This window comes from Oryctolagus cuniculus, chromosome Y (assembly GCF_051225735.1).
Source record: "Oryctolagus cuniculus isolate XC-2025 breed Fujian yellow rabbit chromosome Y, ASM5122573v1, whole genome shotgun sequence".
In the NCBI taxonomy this organism is placed as follows: Eukaryota; Metazoa; Chordata; class Mammalia; order Lagomorpha; family Leporidae; genus Oryctolagus; species Oryctolagus cuniculus.
The window spans coordinates 6,541,843-6,560,718 of NC_142889.1; the positions used below are offsets into that span (position 1 = coordinate 6,541,843).

An 18,876-nucleotide genomic window follows, 5' to 3' on the forward strand; every position below is an offset into this window, starting at 1 on the left:
GGCTAATCCTCCGCCTTGCGGCACCGGCACCCCGGGTTCTAGTCCCGGTCGGGGTGCCGGATTCTGTCCTGGTTGCCCCTCTTCCAGGCCAGCTCTCTGCTGTGGCCCGGGAGTGCAGTGGAGGATGGCCCAAGTCCTTGGGCCCTGCACCCGCATGGGAGACCAGGAGAAGCACCTGGCTCCTGGCTTCGGATCAGCGTGATGCACCGGCCGCAGCGGCCATTGGAGGGTGAACCAACGGCAAAAGGAAGACCTTTCTCTCTGTCTCTCTCTCACTGTCCACTCTGCCTGTCAAAAAAAAAAAGAAAAGATCTGTTCTTTCACTGAGCTGAGTGTTGCTACAGTGTGTCGTGGTGAATACTTTTTCTGGTCATGTCTGTTGGGGGTTCTATGTATTTCTTGTACTTGGATGTTGTGGGAGTTTGCTAATAGTATTTCTTTATTTTTTGACAGGCAGATTTAGACAGTGAGAGAGAGAGACAGAGAGAAAGGTCTTCCTTTTCCATTGGTTCACCCCCCAAATGGCCGCTATGGCTGGCGTGCTGCGCCGATCTGAAGCCAGGAGCCAGGTGCTTCCTCCTGGTCTCCCATGCGGGTGCAGGGCCCAAGGACCTGGGCCATCCTTGCACTGCCTTCCTGGGCCACAACAGAGAGCTGGACTGGAAGAGGAGGAACCGGGACAGAATCCGGCGTCCCGACTGGGACTAGAACCCAGGGTGCCAGCACTGCAGGTGGAGGATTAGTCAAGTGAGCCATGGTGCCAGCCAGATAGGATTTCATTAAGAAGGCCTTTAATCCATTCTCTCTTTCCACACATTCCAGGGCTCTCATTATCTGTACATTACATTGCTTGATATAGTCTTGTAAATCTAAAACTGTGATTTTTAATTTTCTAATTGTTCTTCTTATGTTTAGTATTACTGTGTTAATTTAGTATTACTGCATTAATTGCAGAAGTTTGTCTTCCAGTTCTCATATTCACTCTTCTATTTCATATGTTTGATTTCTGAGAGATTCCACGACATTTTTTATTTGGTCAATTTGAAGCTTTCATTTCCAGTATTTCATTTTGGCTTCTCTTTAGAATCTCAGTTCCTTGGGAGTGCTTCTCATTCAGATCTTGAATTTGTTTTTGATTGCTCTTAAGTAATCTTATCAATTTTCTGAACTCTTTTCCTAGCATGACTTCAATTTCTTTTTCTTCTGTCTATTTGTGAAGACTTAGATTGCTCCATTGGCAAGTTCATTGGTTCTTTCTTACTCTTATTCAGAATTTTTCCTTTGTTCTTTGGCATTTGTTTGTGTTCTGATTGATTTAATTTTTAGATTGTTTTTCCTCTGCTGTGAGCTGCTATGTGTCTGTGCTGGTTGCCAGTGTAAGCAAGCAGCTCCACCTCCTGGAGCTCTGTTTATTTCTGGCAGCTTAAAGAGGAGAGTAGCCAGGCTTTGATGTACTAAGCCCCACCTACTAGGGCTGGTCTCCCTGCTCCTTTGTTCACTAAAAAGAGCTTGTGTTTGTTTTTCAGATTTATTTTTTGCTGTGTAACTTGCGTGATGGGAGAGAAGTCACTCTGAATTGTTGTGATTGTTGTTCTCTGGTGGGGTGTGTTATGAGGTGGCCCCCACAATTTTTGGGTTCATGGCACAGGAGGCAAAAGTGCAGCCCGCTGCCTACACTGGAAAATGTAAGCAACCAATGTGGCCTATCCCTGCCAGCTGCAGTTCCAGTTAGGGGGCGGGGTAAGACACCGAGGAATCGTGGCATGTTCACCCTTTCTGCCCGTCCCCCAGAATTTCTCCTTCTTCCCACTTAGAGCACCGATTACTGTTCACCAAATTTCCACACTCATCTGTGTATGCATCTCTGTGGGCTCACAACCTCTCACCTGAGTCACTGAGGGAGTGGTGGCTGTCTCCTCACTGTTCCCTTTCTGCACTTTGGGCACCTGTCTGTCTTTGCAACGTGGGCCTGTGCACACTCTGGTGAACTCCTGAGCCACTCTGCGTAAACTTTTTATTATTGCTGTGCTTGCTTGTATTCCTCCTTCTTGTTAATTATCCATTTTTCCCTGTGCAACTTGGAACATCCCACTGCTATACCACCGTCTTGCCTCCACCTCCACAGACACAAACTTCATCTGCTGTTTCACTCCATAAACAGCTGCAGCCGCTGTCCTGGGCCAGGCTAATGCTAGGATCCTAGAACTCAGTCTGGAACTCCCTCATATGTATCAAGAACCTGAGGACTTGAGCCACTTCTGCTGCCTCCTGCGGTGCGCAATAACAGGAAGCTGGAGTAGAACTGTAATAGCTGGAATTCATAGTAGGCATGCCAACTTGAGGTGCTGGCTAATGAAGCACAGTCTTAACCACCATTTCATTTTTATTTATTTTTATTTTTATTTTTTTGACAGGCGGAGTGGACAGTGAGAGAGAGAGAGAGAGAGAGAGAGAAAGGTCTTCCTTTGCCATTGGTTCACCCTCCAATAGCCACCGCGGACGGCGCACTGCGGCCGGCACACCGTGCTGATCCGATGGCAGGAGCCAGGTGCTTTTCCTGGTCTCCCATGGGGTGCAGGGCCCGAGCACTTGGGCCATCCTCCACTGCACTCCCTGGCCACAGCAGAGAGCTGGCCTGGAAGAGGGGCAACCGGGACAGAATCCGGCGCCCCGACCGGGACTAGAACCCGGTGTGCCGGCGCCGCAAGGCCTCCAGAGGATTAGCCTAGGGAGCCGCGGTGCCGGCCAACCACCATTTCAAATGCTTGCCCCCTGTTTTAAGGTCCTGTCCCTCTGCATCCATGATTGAACGATTAGAGATCAAAAATATGTGAATGATAAAAATTGCATGTATATTGAGCATATACAGGAACACATGTAACTATCTACTTGTGTTGCATTAGATATTGCAGTCCTAATGTCCTAATGTGAGTTAGAGTTTGTGTGCAAGTATGATCAGCATTTTGTATGAAGAACTTGAACATCTGTGGGAGTTTTGTATCCATCGAGTTCCTAGAACCATTCTTCAGTTACAAAGAGATCTTAGTGTTTTTATAGTTGTTTTCCTGGCCTTTGATAGTTTTTTTGTTTGTTAATTTTTTATGCTTTATACTCAGGTCTGTAGTATATTTCTAAGGCTGGTGTTCTTTAATTTGCTTCCCTGTCCTCAAGAACTGTGTCCTGTGAAGTCAATATGTTCTTGTCTCTGAATTCTGAACTCATTGTCAAATGAGGGTGTTTGCTGGTTTCTGTGATCCTTCCTACTTCTTGTGCTTTGGCAACAAGCTGGAATAATCAGGCAGCTAATTGCATTTGTTATTTTAACAGGAATCATTTTTTTGTACTGCCTTTTCTCATGGTTAAAAACTGATTTCCGTGGTTTCTTCGTTAATTATTATAGAAAGTTAAATTAATCAGAACTGAAACCTTTTAGTTGTCTGAGGACTGGACTAGAGGCAAAATTCTGAGTTGAGCCCCAAAGTCAGAGACATGTGTGAGACATGGTCGAGACACGTCCTCAAGATTTGAGTTGTGTGAAGGAGAGGTCTCTCCTAATTGTTGTGACTCTCCCAAGGATCTGGGTTAAAGGTAAACAGATTACCTAGTTTCAGGTGGAGAGTTGATGACACTTTCTTAGAGTTTGGAGAAGGAGAGAGAGACATCTCTTTCATACGTTCTGAGTCTCAGGAGCCTGAGCAGACCCCTGGAGATCAAAGACAGATTTCATTCTTTGTATCTGAGTGCTTGCAGTCTCCTACACTCAAGTAGACAAAAAGGATAGAAGGTATTCACAATTTTTAATTGAAAAGGAAGAGCTATAAACATGGCTTTTTTTAGAATCGTATTTAGAAGTAGAGTCATTGAGGGGGTTGAGCTAAACCTGGGGCAGGAGAGGAACAGTTTTAGATACCTGAATGTAAGAATAGAGGCTTACAGTGTCTGCGCTACAAGTATTTTGGTTTTTAATTTTAAATTGAATGGTGCTACAATTCACAATAGCCAGGACCTGGAACCAACCTAAATGCCCATCAACGGTAGACTGGATAAAGAAATTATGGGATATGTACTCTTTAGAATACTATACTGCAGTAAGAAACAACGAAATCCAGTCATTTGCAACAAAATGGAGGAATCTGGAACACATCATGCTGAGTGAAGTAAGCCAGTCCCAAAGGGACAAATACCATATGTTCTCCCTGATCGGTGACAACTGACTGAACACCAAAAAGGAAACCTCCTGAAGTGAAATGGACACTATGAGAAACGGTGACTTGATCAGCATAGCCCTGACTGTTAATGAACAACTTAATACATTATCCTCTTAGTATTTTTTTGGTCTGTTCTACTTAATATGACTGGTTTAATTCTGTAATTATCACACAGTTATTCTTAAGTGTTGAAAATTAACTGAAATGTGATCCCTGTTAAACATGAGAGTGGGAATACGAGAGGGAAGAGATGTATAATTTGGGACATGCTCAAGCTGACTTGCCCCAAATGGTAGAGTTAGAAACATACCAGGGGATTGCAATTCAATCCCATGAAGGTGGCATGTACCAATGCCATCTCACTGGTCCAAGTGATCAATTTGAGTTCACAATTGATCATAATGAAAGGACTAAGAGTCAAAGGGAGCACATAAACAAGTCTAGTACCTGCTAATACTAACCGATAGAATAAATAAAGGGGAGAGTGATCCAACATGGGAAGGGAGATACTCAGCAGACTCATAGAATGGCAGATGTCCTAAATAGCACTCTGGCCTCAGAATCAGCCCTAAAGGCTTTCGGATCTGGCTGAAAAGCCCATGAGAGTATTTCAGGCATGGAAAGCCAAGACACTCTGGCAAAAGATCTCTGTGAGTGAGATCCCAGTGGAAAGAACAGGTCATCAAAGAAGGAGGTACCTTTCTCTGAAGGGAGGAGAGAACCTCCACTTTGACTATGACCTTGTCTAAACAAGATCAGAGTCGGAGAACTCAGAGGGCTTCCATAGCCTTGGAAACTCATGACTGGTGCATAGGGAGATTACTGATGCCATAGACAGGAGTGTCAGTTGGTAAAGTCAACAACAGGAGTCACTGTGCACTTACTCCTCATGTAGGATCTCTGTCCTTAATGTGCTGTACATTGAGATTTAATGCTATAATGAGTACTCAAACAGTATATTTCACTTTGTGTTTCTATGGGCGTGCAAACTGCTGAAATTTTTACTTAATGCATACTAAACTGATCTTCTGTAAAAAAAAAAAGAAAAGAAAAAAGAAATTATCAATTCCCAGCTTGACTCTCACTGGGATTAAACATGACAATAGGTCTGATCTGATTTCATCATCATTTAAAAAAATCATCTATTATTTTTCACTCTATGTTTGTGTGTGGGAGCAAACCGTTGAAATCCTTACTTAATGTATACTAAGCTGATCTTCTGTATATTAAGATAATCGAAAATGAATCTTGATGTGAATGGAAGGGGAGAGGGAGTGGGAAAGGGGAGGGTTGTGGGTGGGAGGGACGGTATGGGGGGGAAGCCATTGTAATCCATCAGTCGTACTTTGGAAATTTACATTCATTAAATAAAAGTTAAAAAAAATAAATAAATTTAATGGTGCTAGATGGCAAGATGGGAGAGTTGTTACATGACTTAACATATTCCCCTCCACCTTTTTTTGTTTCCCTTAGGGCCTTACACCTTCAGCATATGTGATACCTCCAGCTTCTCTGAGTATATTCGTGGAGGCATTGTCAGTCAGGTCAAAGTACCTAAGAAGATTAGTTTTGTGAGTATGAGTTGATGGTAGGTTTCTGGGCGTTTTCTAGTTTTTTCCGGCCTCTGATCCTGATGTCCCACTTTCCACAGAAATCCTTAGTAGCGTCATTGGCAGAGCCAGATTTTGTGATAATGGACTTTGCCAAGTATTCTCACCCTGCTCAGCTGCACATTGGCTTCCAGGCCCTGCATCGGTTTTGTTCTCAATACAATCGATCTCCTCGACCACATAATGAGGTAAATGAGATGGGGAGATAACCAGTGGATTGGACCAAAGCGGTCATTTTTCCATTTGCCTACAATTTCCTTCCTCCTTATCCTCCTATGGTGGTCTGAAATGTTCTTTTTTGACTCGTCAGGAAGATGCAGCAGAACTGGTGATCTTAGCACAGACTGTGAATTCTGAAGCCTTGCCCCCAGGACAGCAGGGCATCCTGGATGAAGACCTCATTCGCAAGTTGGCATATGTAGCTGCTGGGAATCTGGCACCTATAAATGCCTTCATTGGGGGCCTGGCCGCCCAGGAGGTCATGAAGGTCAGCATGGATGGTTAAGGGCATGGCCAGAAGTGTCCTCTACTTGTCACTTGTCAAGCCTCAACTACTGACAACCTTTTCTCCCCAGGCCTGCTCTGGCAAGTTTATGCCTATCATGCAGTGGTTGTACTTTGATGCTTTAGAATGCCTTCCTGAAAACAAAGAAGCCTTCATGGAAGACAAATGTCTCCCGGTATGTGGGTCCTCTGTGACGACTTCATTGTGAGCATCTCTAAAGCCACTCTTCCTTAACCTTCCTGTTCTGTTCTTTTCTTTTCTTTTCTTTTCTTTTCTTTTCTTTTCTTTTCTTTTCTTTTCTTTTCTTTTCTTTTCTTTTCTTTTCTCTTTTCTTTCCCTCCCTCCCTCCCTCCCTCTCTCCCTCCCTCCCTCCCTCCCTCCTTCCCTCCCTCCCTCCCTCCCTCCTTCCCTCCTTCCCGCCTTCCCGCCTTCTGCCTTCCTTCCCGCCTTCCTGCCTTCCTTCCTGCCTTCTGTCTTCCTTCCTGCCTGCCTGCCTGCCTGCCTGCCTGCCTGCCTGCCTTCCTGCCTTCCTGCCTTCCTGCCTTCCTGCCTTCCTGCCTTCCTGCCTTTTTTGATAGCATCAGAACCGTTATGATGGGCAGGTGGCAGTATTTGGCTCAGACCTACAAGAGAAACTAGGCAAGCAGAAGTACTTTCTGGTGAGTAGACACCCACTACCTTCACCTTCCTTACTAGCTTCTGACCCCTCTTAGATTTTCTTTTGTCTCTAGAAGTTGGGTCTTTCTGATCTTTTGTGGCTTGATCACATTCACTTTTTCACTTTCTGTGAATTGAAGGAAAACATGATATATTCTTTGTTTTGGGTCTCAAGTGCTTCCATTTTTAAGATGATGATAGATTTTTGTGATTTGGGGGTTTAAATATGTGGCATAGATGACTTTCTTTCATCTTTGTACCTCTACGGGAAGTACAGAGCGGTAAATGGCTTCCTGCTATCTGCAGTCACCTTGACCAGACTCTCTTTCCCATCTTCCAGGTGGGTGCAGGTGCCATTGGCTGTGAGTTGCTCAAGAACTTTGCCATGATTGGACTAGGCTGTGGGGAGGGTGGGAATATTACAGTGACAGACATGGATACCATTGAAAAGTCCAATCTGAACCGACAGTTTCTCTTCCGGCCCTGGGATGTCACAGTGAGTTGAATGGGGTTTATGAGTTTCTGTCATATCTCTCTCTCTCTCTCTCTCTCTCTCTCTCTCTCTCTCTCTCTCTCTCTCTCTCTCTCTCTTCTCATCCTAGTGGCTTAGAACACCTCTCTCTGTGTGTCTCATACCCTCATACCTGTGTCCAAATTTAATTGTCTGCCGGTCAGTCTTCACCTCAGCAAACATTTATCAAGCACTTAGGTCATTTCATTGATAGGTTTTCATAATTTCTCCACTCCTGCGTTGTTGGTTTTGGGCCATTTTGAATACGGTACTGTAAATTGGGGTTATGGAAGGCCGTTGTGAAAGTCAGTAATTTTACTGCCTGCTCAGAGTCTTATAACTTTACAGTCCACATAGTAGGTTCTAGACATTGAAATATATGTTAAAAAGAAGTTCCTGCCCTTTTCTAATAGGAAAATTAATAGTAAAATACTCTTGGAATCCACAAGATTATAATAGTCATTTTAAGAACACTAAGACCATTATTTGACTTTTTTACTCTTATTTTATCAAAGAATGGAACTTTCTAATCTTCTACAGGAAATCCTCCTTTAATTCAATGAAACACTTTTCCAAATGACCACTGTATCGTGAGACAGAATATGTACTAGTTGTAAATATCCATTCAAAATGGAAGTTGATTGAATATGGATTCCAGATTTACTTAAAACCAAACTTATAAACACTTTGACTTGTTAAGTTTGCTATATAGTTTTAAACTCCTGCAAGTTATGCTGATAGGCTGTCAAACTATTTTTCTGTGCTGCCTTTTCCTTCAAACAAAATACCAGGTTGAATGCATTAGAAATGAGAATCTAGCTGTCATTAAGAAGTACATAAAGATATTTGACCAAAAGGTAAATGGAGTTTAGCTCCTGTTACTGAAGTTTGCATTGGAAAATATTTTTATGATGATTCAGATTATGTGTAGGATTTATTAAGGATTTTAAAATGGTCTAATTTTTTTCTACTTTCTAGTTAAATATGTGATACGAAAATGTATAGAAAAAGTTTCTTGGTTTGATAACTTAAAAAAACAAATACAGTCACAGAGAATATCATTAACACGTGAAAAGGTAGGGTATGGACGTGGTAAGAAACAAAGGTGTCTTTGGAAGGTTTACAGTGTAAACAAAGGTATCTTTCATGAGAAAGATGACATTTTTGGGGCTGGCGCTGTGGTACAGTGTGTTAACACCCTGGCCTGAAGTGCCAGCATCCCATATGGTTGCCAGTTCAAGACCCGGCTCTGTTCCACTTCCGATCCAGCTCTCTGCTGTGGCCTGGGAAAGCAATAGAAGATGGCCCAAGTCCTTGGGCCCCTGCACCCACCATGGGAGGCCTGGAGGAAGCTCCTGGTTCCTGGCTTTGGATCAGCACAGCTCCAGTCCTTGCGGCCAATTGGGGAGTGAACCAGCGGATGGAAGACACCTCTCTCTCTCTCTCTCTCTCTCTCTCTCTCTCTCTCTCTCTCTCTCCCTCTCCCTCTCCCCCTCCCCCTCCCCCTCCCCCTCCCCCTCTCCCTCTCCCTCTCCCTCTCCCTCTCCTTCTCATCTCTCTGTGTAACTCTGACTTTCAAATAAATAAAAAAATCTTTAAAAAAAGTGAAATTTTTTTCAGATACTCGAAGGATGTAGATTAGAATGTCTAGCATAATAGTGTGCCAACAGATAAAGGTAAAAACCTGAGCAAAACTGTACTTTATGGTGTGCAATGATAGAGACAGCTCATTTTTCTCTAAGGAAAAATGTATTACCAGTGGAGGGTTTTTTTTTTTTAAAGATTTAGTTTTGTTTATTTGAAAGAGTTTGAGAGAAGAGGGTCCTTCATCCACTGGTTCACTCCACAAATGGCTGCAGTGGCCAGTGCTGAGCTGATCTGAACCCAGGGGCCAGGAGCTACTTCCGGGTCTGCAGGGGCCGAGAGACTTGAGTCATCCTTCTCCTGCTTTCCTGTGCCATGGCAGAGAGCTGTATAGGAAATGGAGCAGCCAGGACTTGAACCAGCACCCATTTGGGATGCTGGCACTGCAGGCCACAGTTTTAAAACACTTCACCACAGTGTTGCATCATCCAGTGTTGGGTTTTAAATAAGAAAAGGTCTTGGTTTTGGCTTTGGCTTTGAAAAGATCCTGTGTGTCTTTGTTTTTATTTAGGTGATGTCATCTCTATTCTGGGTCTCATTAAATGAAAAAAAAAAGTGGAATTAGTTGGTAAAATAATGTAAAACTAAGGAATTTTTTTCCTATTTGTGGCATATATTTTGGGCCCTCTTGGTCTCATTTCACATTTGTCACATGTGGCATTGTCACAGAACATCAGGTGATGTTCTTGAATTTGGAGTCAAGGCTTTTCTTCACTTACTCAGTTGTTAGGTTAGCTGTTTAAAAGGTTGTGTGTGAATGTATGACAAACAGCTTTCTCCCTCCATTCCCATTCAGAAGTTAAAGTCTGATGTAGCTGCGGCATCTGTGCGTCAGATAAATCCATACGTCAGAGTAATAAGCCACCAGAATCGTGTAGGCCCTGACACTGAGTGTATCTACAACGACGACTTCTATGAAAACCTGGATGGTGTAGCCAATGCCCTGGACGATGTAGATGCCCGTGAGTTTCTAGGCACATGAGGATAGGGCACAGCCATCATTGTGCATATTAGGGTGGGGTGTACCTGTCCTAATACTCCTCTCCCAGTTCTCATGAAACATCCTCTTTACCTCCATGAAGGCCTGTACATGGACCGCCGCTGCGTGTACTACCGTAAACCATTGTTGGAGTCAGGGACACTGGGCACCAAGGGCAGTGTGCAAGTGGTTATTCCCTTCCTGACGGAATCTTACAGCTCTAGCCAGGACCCACCTGAGAAGTCCATCCCCATCTGCACACTGAAGAACTTCCCCAATGCCATTGAACACACTCTGCAGGTGACTAGCCTTGGGGACTTTGGGAGGTAAAAGAGACAGGTTCAGACATAGCCTCTGGATTTTGAAGCCCTTGACATTCCAGAACTGTAAGGCTCAGTGCAGCAAATCTTTCTGCTAATCAGTTTTCATGTGTACCAATAACTTCATTTTTAAAACTTTTTTTAACTTTAAAAAATCTTCTGTTAAAGACTACAGTTTCAGTAAACGTCTGAAAAGTGAGAATGTGTAAACACTAATGTGTTTCTGAGCAAAATTGACTTCATTGTTAACTTTGTTATTTCAAAGTTAACAAAGTTATTACAGAAAAATTTGTGTTAAAGTATATGTTTATATTTCTATAACTGCTGCTCAAAATGTTTCAACAGTTAGTTTATCAGAATAGTTTCTATTGACATAATGGCCATACATATAGAACAGGGCATATTTAGTTGAAGAAAATAAATACACCTGAGTAACTGATACACATAATCTAATGCTAATCTGCAACCCAAGAACCACACCATTGTGTGTTTAGAGTGTTTCTTACTGTAATATTTGAGACTTTGTTTAGGAGGAATTATTTGTGGAAAAAAAAAAGTTGCCTTCCCAACTTAGCACTTTCAGCATGAGTGGATATACTTATTTATGTACTCATGACTGTCAGTTTTTGGCTCTCATGTGTATTTATATGTTTATATAACCTCTAGTAGGTCACGTTTTCTTTTGTGTCCAACATGCAGGGAAATCTATGAGAAAGGTTTTAAAACATTTTCATTATATGACCTCAGACTTCTGTGAAACTTCCACATGCCTCGGATTCCTTATCCATAAAACTTCCATGACAATTAGTATCTCATCCTTTCTATAACATTTAACATGCATTTGCTATTTTGAATAAGCTTTAGATATATATGTATTTGGTTGTTTCTTTGTAGCAAGTCCATGGAGCATAGAAATTACTATCTAGAATGATGAAGTAGGCAGTAGGAAAGAGCTACAGTCTCCAGTGAATCTCCGGCGCTAGAGATCCAGATGACTTTGCAAGTGATTGTACTTACTGGTCTTATATAAATATTTCGTATTTAAAGTATAAAATGGCAGTACATATGCAGAAGTGCTTTGTTTTTTGCCAGTCCCAGGGTCTGTATGAGGATTGTTGTTGTTATATTTAGCTGTGAATTTTCCTTTTTTTTTTTTTTTTTGAGGAAAAACACCCGTATTCTAGTAATGTACACAGACGTGACAAGTAACTTTTAATGCCTAAGCACCTGCATTACCACTATATAGATAAGCCATTGAAAAAGTAGCGGTGTGAAGTTGGTAAATTTGGGGAGCCACATTTAAGAAACTTCACTGTTGCGCACTCACAGAGCAAAAGTGCTTCTTTCAACTTGCTTGATTCATTGATTAATCTTTCGAATACATTTAGAAACCTCTGTGTTATTCATTGTCCCTGTGTAATGTTTGCTTTGTCTGCAGTGGGCCCGGGATGAATTTGAAGGCCTCTTCAAGCACCCTGCAGAAAATGTCAACCAGTATCTCACGTGTGTAACCTAAATGAACTGTGATGCTTGCCCCTGCCCAGCAGCCTAAAAATCTTGTGTCTGCTTCCCTCACATCTGTACCTTATTATGTTTGAGCCTCTTGACACCTTTTGGGAATCACGTCTGGCTTTGCATGGAGAGTGTGGGATTTTCAAGAAGCCTGCTTCTGGGTCTGTTGAATAATTTTGCTGTTTGCTTCTTCCCTATAGAGACCCAAAGTTTGTGGAACGGACTTTGCAGCTGGGAGGCACCCAACCAGTGGAGGTGCTGGAGGCCTTACAGCGTAGCCTGGTACTGCAGCGACCACATACATGGGCTGACTGTGTGACTTGGGCTTGCTACCACTGGCACACCCAGTATTCTAACAACATCCGGCAGCTACTCCACAACTTCCCTCCCAACCAGGTATTATTGCACTTTCCTGGACCTTTGGGCAGAGTACATTTCTGGGAAACAAGAGAATTCTCCTAGGTTTTTGATAATCCAGCAGTCACAGGCAACCCAAGGATTGGTATCTCAGAAAAACAAGCTGCAGTTCTGCAAACGTGTTCTGCCTCATTCCTTTTCCACCAGGAAAGGGGTTTTTCATTTCTGTTTCCCTGGCTGATGGTGTGGAGTATTGTTTCTGATCTCACATTGTAGATACTATCAGGGAAAGCTTTATAGTTCTAAAGTTTTATAGTTAACATAGTTTCAAGTTTAACAGCCATTGTTGGTTTGAAACCCAATGGACTTGACATTAGAGCAAGCCATTTATTTTCCTCTTTGTATTTCAGTAACTTTATCTGTAAAGAAGAAATAATAACTCATATAATGGGGGTTTTTTCAGGGTTAACATATAAATGTTAAGCTTTAGTTTGTATAGTGCCTGCCAGATTGACAAGTTTATGATTTTTTTGTTATTCTGATAAAAAGTTTCCCAGAATAGTGTCTAGACTCACAGGAACAAAGTAAGGTGGTAGCATTGCCAGCTGGTCTTCTACACTCAGGTTCTACTCCTCCAAAATCTTTCCTCTCCTAGCTGACAAGCTCAGGAGCCCCATTCTGGTCTGGACCCAAACGCTGTCCACATCCACTTACATTTGATGTCAACAATGTAAGTCTCAACTTCCTGGGATCTCTTTGGGTCAAGGGGAAGTTGCATAGATAGGAAACAGGCAGATTTCCCCACTGAGAACTGACTTTGTGTGTTTGCCTTCTCATAGACCCTACATCTGGACTATGTGATGGCTGCTGCTAACCTGTTTGCCCAGATGTATGGGCTGATGGGCTCTCAAGACCGACCTGCTGTGGCCACACTCCTGCAGTCTCTACAGGTACCTGAATTCATCCCCAAGTCTGGTGTCAGGATTCATGTTTCTGACCAGGAGCTGCAGAGTGCCAGTGTCTCTCTTGGTGAGTTTTGGCCAGCTGGCCAGGAGTTGCACTCTACTTTCTCCACCCATGTCTCCTCACTAGCCTTACCACTTGGCCCTTCTCTGTGACTATAGGCATAGGGTTTACTAACATATCATCTTTTTGGGTGTTACTTTTATTCTGTGTGAAATAAGGATGACTGGTTGGAGGTCTCATTTCTTTTCTTCCTACCACAATAGATGTCAGAAATAGCTGTTCATCATCCCTTTTCTGGTTTTTGTTTGCCTTTGTTCTTTGCTTCTCTATATGATCTGAACCAGTGTTATCTTTTCTTGATACCTTACCTGCTTTATCTCTTCAATTTCTCTTGTATCCCCATGTAAATATTTACCCCAAACTTTTTGTTCTCTGTTTTCCTCCTTATCACGTTGTCCTCCATATGTCTTCTCACCTCATTCTCAAGTTCCCATCTCCATCTGTCTACAGTGTGGCTCATGCTGTGTGTCTTCCTCTCTGTAGTATCTTTTTTTTTTTTTAATTTTTGATAGGCAGAGTGGACAGTGAGAGAGAGAGAGAGAGACAGAGAGAAAGGTCTTCCTTTGCCGTTGGTTCACCCTCCAATGGCCGCTGCGGCCAGCACATCACGCTGATCCGAAGGCAGCAGCCAGGTGCTTCTCCTGGTCTCCCATGCGGGTGCAGGGCCCAAGCACTTGGGCCATCCTCCACTGCACTCCTGGGCCACAGCAGAGAGCTGGCCTGGAAGAGGGGCAACCGGGACAGAATCCGGCACCCCGACCAGGACTAGAACCTGGGGTGCCGGCGCCGCAGGCGGAGGATTAGCCTATTGAGCCACGGCGCCGGCCCCTCTCTGTAGTATCTTACCCTGAATGTGTTTCTTCCATTTTACATATCTCACGACTTAAGATCAGCTGCCCTATTTTCCTTTATAATTGCCACCTCTTTATGTTCCTCTGTGCACGTATTTATCTGTATCTCTCATGCATGTCTGCCTTCCATGTATTTGTTTTTGACTCGCCTTATGTACGTTACCTATCTCTATTAGTATTCTTCCACTGAATCTTGCCCTTCAAATTTCTTGATATTAATCCGACTTGATAGTTCCCTTCTTTGTTACTGTCTGGAAGTTTTCCTTCCTTCCCTTACTCATTTTCTTTTTTAACTCCAGTCTCGTGTTTCCTCCCTGTATCTCCTCATCTGTGTGTGTTATTCTTCCTTAAGACCTCGATATCCATGGTTTATCTTTTCTGTCTTCTGTGAAGATCCTATCCACTCCCTCTTTTTTTAATATGGTCAAAGTCTGATGAGACTATTACCTGTTTATGATGAGTGTTCAGTGATGCTAAATGTGTTCTTGTTGTACAACCACTTTCTAAGACTTTTTAATGTTAACTAAAAATTCAAGTCCTGTTACAGTTTCTCCTCATTTTCCCCTTCCTCACTGTCTCAGGCAGCATACCTGTTTTCTGTTTCCACAAATTATTATTCTAGGAATATAAAAAGTAGAATCATACTATTTTTCTTTTGTGTCTTATTTATTTTATGGCTGTGATGTCTTCAGTAATGCATGGACAGACAAAACACCTAGGAGGTTAATGTGTGTTAAAAGTATGTGTCAAAATTTCCTTCCTCTTTAAGACTGAGTCTGTTACATGGATTATTTCATTTTGTTGACAGAAATTTGGGTTGCTTCTGCCTCTTGGCTATGCTGGATAATTTTCCTATCATGCTTCCTACATCTTTGTACCTCTTTCTCTGGGGGAATATTCCCTCCTATTTTTCTTGTTTCACTATTTCCCAAAGTGTCCATCATATGCATGAACACTTTGTGTACCCTGGGCTACTGATTTTACCTCAGAAACAGGGTTAGGATCAGAGGGACTAAGCATGTCTCCTCTTTTCGTGCAGATGACAGCCATCTAGAGGAGCTCAAGGCCGTGCTTCCCAGTCCAGACAAACTCTGCGGATTCAAGATGTATCCCATCAATTTTGAGAAGGTTGTTGGTGGGGCCCTGATCTGGGTAGGGAAATAGGTTGACAGTGGCTCAGCTCTCAGGCTTTGTCAGCATTATGGATCTACAACAGGGCCCAGTCATCCTTTGTGGTGTGGAGGTTAGCAGGTAGTTGGAGTGGGAAATGTACTTCTCCCATGTAGCCAAGAATCCTTTTCATGCTTATTCTTTCCCCTCTCCCCCCTCCTCCTCATTCACAACAGGATGATGATAGCAACTTTCATATGGATTTCATTGTTGCTGCATCCAACCTCAGAGCAGAGAACTATGATATATCCCCTGCAGACCGTCATAAGGTAATGGCGGTCTGATCAATCTTCCACCCCTTGCAAGCTTAACTAAGTCTAGAATTTGAACTTAGCTTCTTGTGTAGATTTCAGCCTTCTCTAAAAATAACATCTATGGCACACTTGATTCACAGAGCAAGCTTATTGCAGGAAAGATCATCCCAGCCATTGCGACAACCACATCAGCTGTAGTTGGCCTTGTGTGTCTGGAGCTGTACAAGGTAGTGCAGGGACACCAACAGCTTGCGTCCTATAAGAACAGCTTCATGAACTTGGCTCTGCCATTCTTCAGCTTCTCTGAGCCCGTTGCCCCACCACATCACCAGGTGAGAAGGGTAATGGCCTGCCTGTATGGAGATGTCATGTTACCCCAACTATGTATATGAGTGAAAAATGTGTGTGTGAGTGTGTATGTGTGTGTGTGTATGTGTGTGCAGTCATCCGTATTCCTTATGGCACATGTAAGTTTCTGTTACTAGGTATCTGCTTTTTGTGTTCCCTGGTTTATTCATTCAGTGTATAAGGTAGGAGCACGACACACATTTTGAAAAAAAAAAAAAACAACAGATTGCCAAGGTACTTGTAAGAAATTAAAAGGAGGAAAGTAAACGAGATGGAAAATGAGTGGAAGAGGTAACAAGGTCTCAGTCATATGTGACTATTTGGTCATTATAAGAATTACAGTTACTTAAATTGAGATGTGGCTATCAGACTACTTGGAATAAAGAACTTCAGTGGCTCTGACCTAACATGTCAAGTTGGCTGATAGTGGCCAGACCATCTGGAATAACAACTATCCTTCCCCCTGTTCTTTGTTTCCAAGTATTATAACCAAGAATGGACTTTGTGGGATCGCTTTGATGTACATGGATTACAGCCTAATGGTGAGGAGATGACCCTCAGGCAGTTCCTAGAATACTTCAAGGTAAGATGCTTTTCTTCTTCATTTCCCCTACCCACGGGGTTGGTAGTTGTATAAATTCAGAATCTTACAGATGGTCGTTCCCCTTCCTCCTTCTCATCCTCTGTAGACAGAGCACAAACTGGAAATAACCATGCTGTCCCAGGGTGTGTCCATGCTCTACTCATTCTTTATGCCTGCCTCCAAGCTGAAGGAACGGCTAGATCAGCCGTGAGTTGGTAGCTAGGGAGGGTGGAGGTGTCCTGCTCAGTGGGGTCTTAAATTTCCAGCTGTATCAAGCAATAGTTGACTCTCATCTTGTCTTTGCCTACGATATGTGCTTCTCTTCTGTTTCACCTCCTTAACCTTCTGTTTTTGTTTTGTTTTGTTTTGTTTTTGTCTCAGAATGACAGAAATGGTGAGCTGTGTGTCGAAGAGAAAACTGGGCCACCATGTGCGGGCTCTGGTGCTTGAACTGTGTTGCAACAGTGAGAGTGGCGAGGACGTTGAGGTCCCTTATGTACGCTACATCATTCCTTGAGCTTTGATCAAAGAACCTTTTTTTTCTTTGCTGCTTTCTACTGTTTGAAATTGGCATTCATAATAAAAAAGTGATCCAGATGTGATATGTCTTTGTTTTGGTAAGGGCCAATGCTTGTTCTCTCCATATTTCCATATGTTAAAGTAATAATCCAGAGTCCAGCTCCACCCTCACAACATGGAAATTTCTGAAAATTCAAAGATACAGGACAGACTAAGTACAACTGATTGAAGTGTGCGGTATGTTAACTTTATTTTGGCATATCTGCTAAAATAAATGGTGACACCAGCAAAGCCATTAACAGGGTTAAATCTGAGGATCTAATCCCTCTTCCCTGTTGATTCTAAGGTAGAGATTTTACACCTGGTTTACCACATATAAATTATATTTAGAGGTTATCACACCTCAATCTTTGGTTGTAACCCATATTCCATATTTCTCATCCGTAACAAAGGGACAACAAGTTGTTAGGAATAAAGTACATTTGTATGTGTTACACATGGATTTACTATTGTAATATGATGTGCCTTTTAAGTCTTTGACACCTGTGCCTTTGCCATGCAGGTTTCATCCTACCCTCATTGTACTTGATGGGTCGACTCTTAGTGAAACCTGTGTAACCATGGTTTCCTTATGTAAGGAGGGTGTAAATCTGGTGAAATACGAAGAACCAGTACCCTACTTCCCTCAACACCGTTTTGTTTTCAGGATCTCCAGACTTCCTTCATTCAGGGCAGCATGAAGCTGTGTTAGGATGATCTGTAGCAGCAGGACTCATCACTGGCCTCACAAGAACCCTAATCTTTCCCTTTCGTCTTGACAATTCTACAAAATCCTCAAAGAACCAATAGTTTTGACTACTTTCACATTGTTCACCCACCCAGGTTATCCAAAGTTTCCATTTGTATTCCCAAACCTCAGACAGCTTCTAAAATGATGTCTCATTTCTAAACTATAACTGAATCAACAAACTTGGGGCGAGCTCGATGGCCTCAGCATAATGTGCTTGCCTGTAAATTATATTATTGGTCTTTCATTGACTTTGTAGTTCTAGATGTCCTTTTTTCCCCCTAAATGTCGTTTTCCTTACAGCACAGAGATACCGGGTAGGAGTGCTTTAAAAACTTGATTGAGGCAATGATCTAGCAAGGAGAAAGCTTTTCCTTGTCACAGGTGCTTTTTAAATTTTTTTATTTATTTGAAAGAGTTACAGAGGTAGAGACAGAGGTAGAGAGAGGTCTTCCATCCGCTGGTTCACTCCCCAGATGGCCACAACAGCCGGAGCTGTACCAATCCAAAGCCAGGAGCCAGGAGCTCCTTCCAGGTCTCCCACGCAGGTAAAGGGCCCCAACGACTTGGGCCCTTGGGCTTTCCCAGGCCATAGCAGAGGGCTGGATTGGAAGGGGAGCAGCCCGATAGAACCAGTGCCCATGTGGGATGCCAGCGCTCCCGGCCAGGGCTTTAACCTTCTGTGCCACGCTGCTGGCCCCCCTCATAGGTGCTTTTGTATACTTAATGCTCTGCAGTACAGATGCTAGCCTCTGCCCACTGAACATACAGTGTCTGAGGCTTGCATTCAAGTGGCATAATTTCTTTGCTGTAGTTGCCAAGTCCAACAAACTCCCATAACCATGTTTGACATCATCATCTCTGAAATTGAATTTCACGTCAGGCCCAGACACGTGCAAATTTCATTTTCACTCTACTTGCCCTCAATGATTACTGCTGTTGTCTGCTCTGAAATAATGTTCTGTTATCACTGCTAGATTTTCTGTACCACGGATTTATTTCTGTATTTTCTGCACATGAGCGTGCACTTATATC

General features: G+C 42.9%; 1 protein-coding gene across 1 annotated transcript in view; it reads left to right on the plus strand.

Annotated features, from left to right (window-relative positions):
- LOC149119170 (ubiquitin-like modifier-activating enzyme 1) overlaps window positions 1-17,128 on the plus strand; it is a 37,558-nt gene extending 20,430 nt beyond the window's left edge. Inside the window, exons 9-26 of the mRNA XM_089325123.1 lie at window positions 5,682-5,779; window positions 5,860-6,006; window positions 6,129-6,305; window positions 6,394-6,498; window positions 6,902-6,982; window positions 7,321-7,476; window positions 9,932-10,097; window positions 10,218-10,414; window positions 11,873-11,937; window positions 12,147-12,342; window positions 12,959-13,033; window positions 13,143-13,332; window positions 15,220-15,308; window positions 15,527-15,619; window positions 15,745-15,936; window positions 16,434-16,535; window positions 16,642-16,742; window positions 16,917-17,128. Of these exons, the coding sequence (XP_089181249.1) occupies window positions 5,682-5,779; window positions 5,860-6,006; window positions 6,129-6,305; window positions 6,394-6,498; window positions 6,902-6,982; window positions 7,321-7,476; window positions 9,932-10,097; window positions 10,218-10,414; window positions 11,873-11,937; window positions 12,147-12,342; window positions 12,959-13,033; window positions 13,143-13,332; window positions 15,220-15,308; window positions 15,527-15,619; window positions 15,745-15,936; window positions 16,434-16,535; window positions 16,642-16,742; window positions 16,917-17,052 (2,366 nt within the window). The 3' untranslated portion in view covers window positions 17,053-17,128. The remainder of the gene's footprint in view (window positions 1-5,681; window positions 5,780-5,859; window positions 6,007-6,128; window positions 6,306-6,393; window positions 6,499-6,901; window positions 6,983-7,320; window positions 7,477-9,931; window positions 10,098-10,217; window positions 10,415-11,872; window positions 11,938-12,146; window positions 12,343-12,958; window positions 13,034-13,142; window positions 13,333-15,219; window positions 15,309-15,526; window positions 15,620-15,744; window positions 15,937-16,433; window positions 16,536-16,641; window positions 16,743-16,916) is intronic.
- Window positions 17,129-18,876: the final 1,748 nt, after the last annotated feature.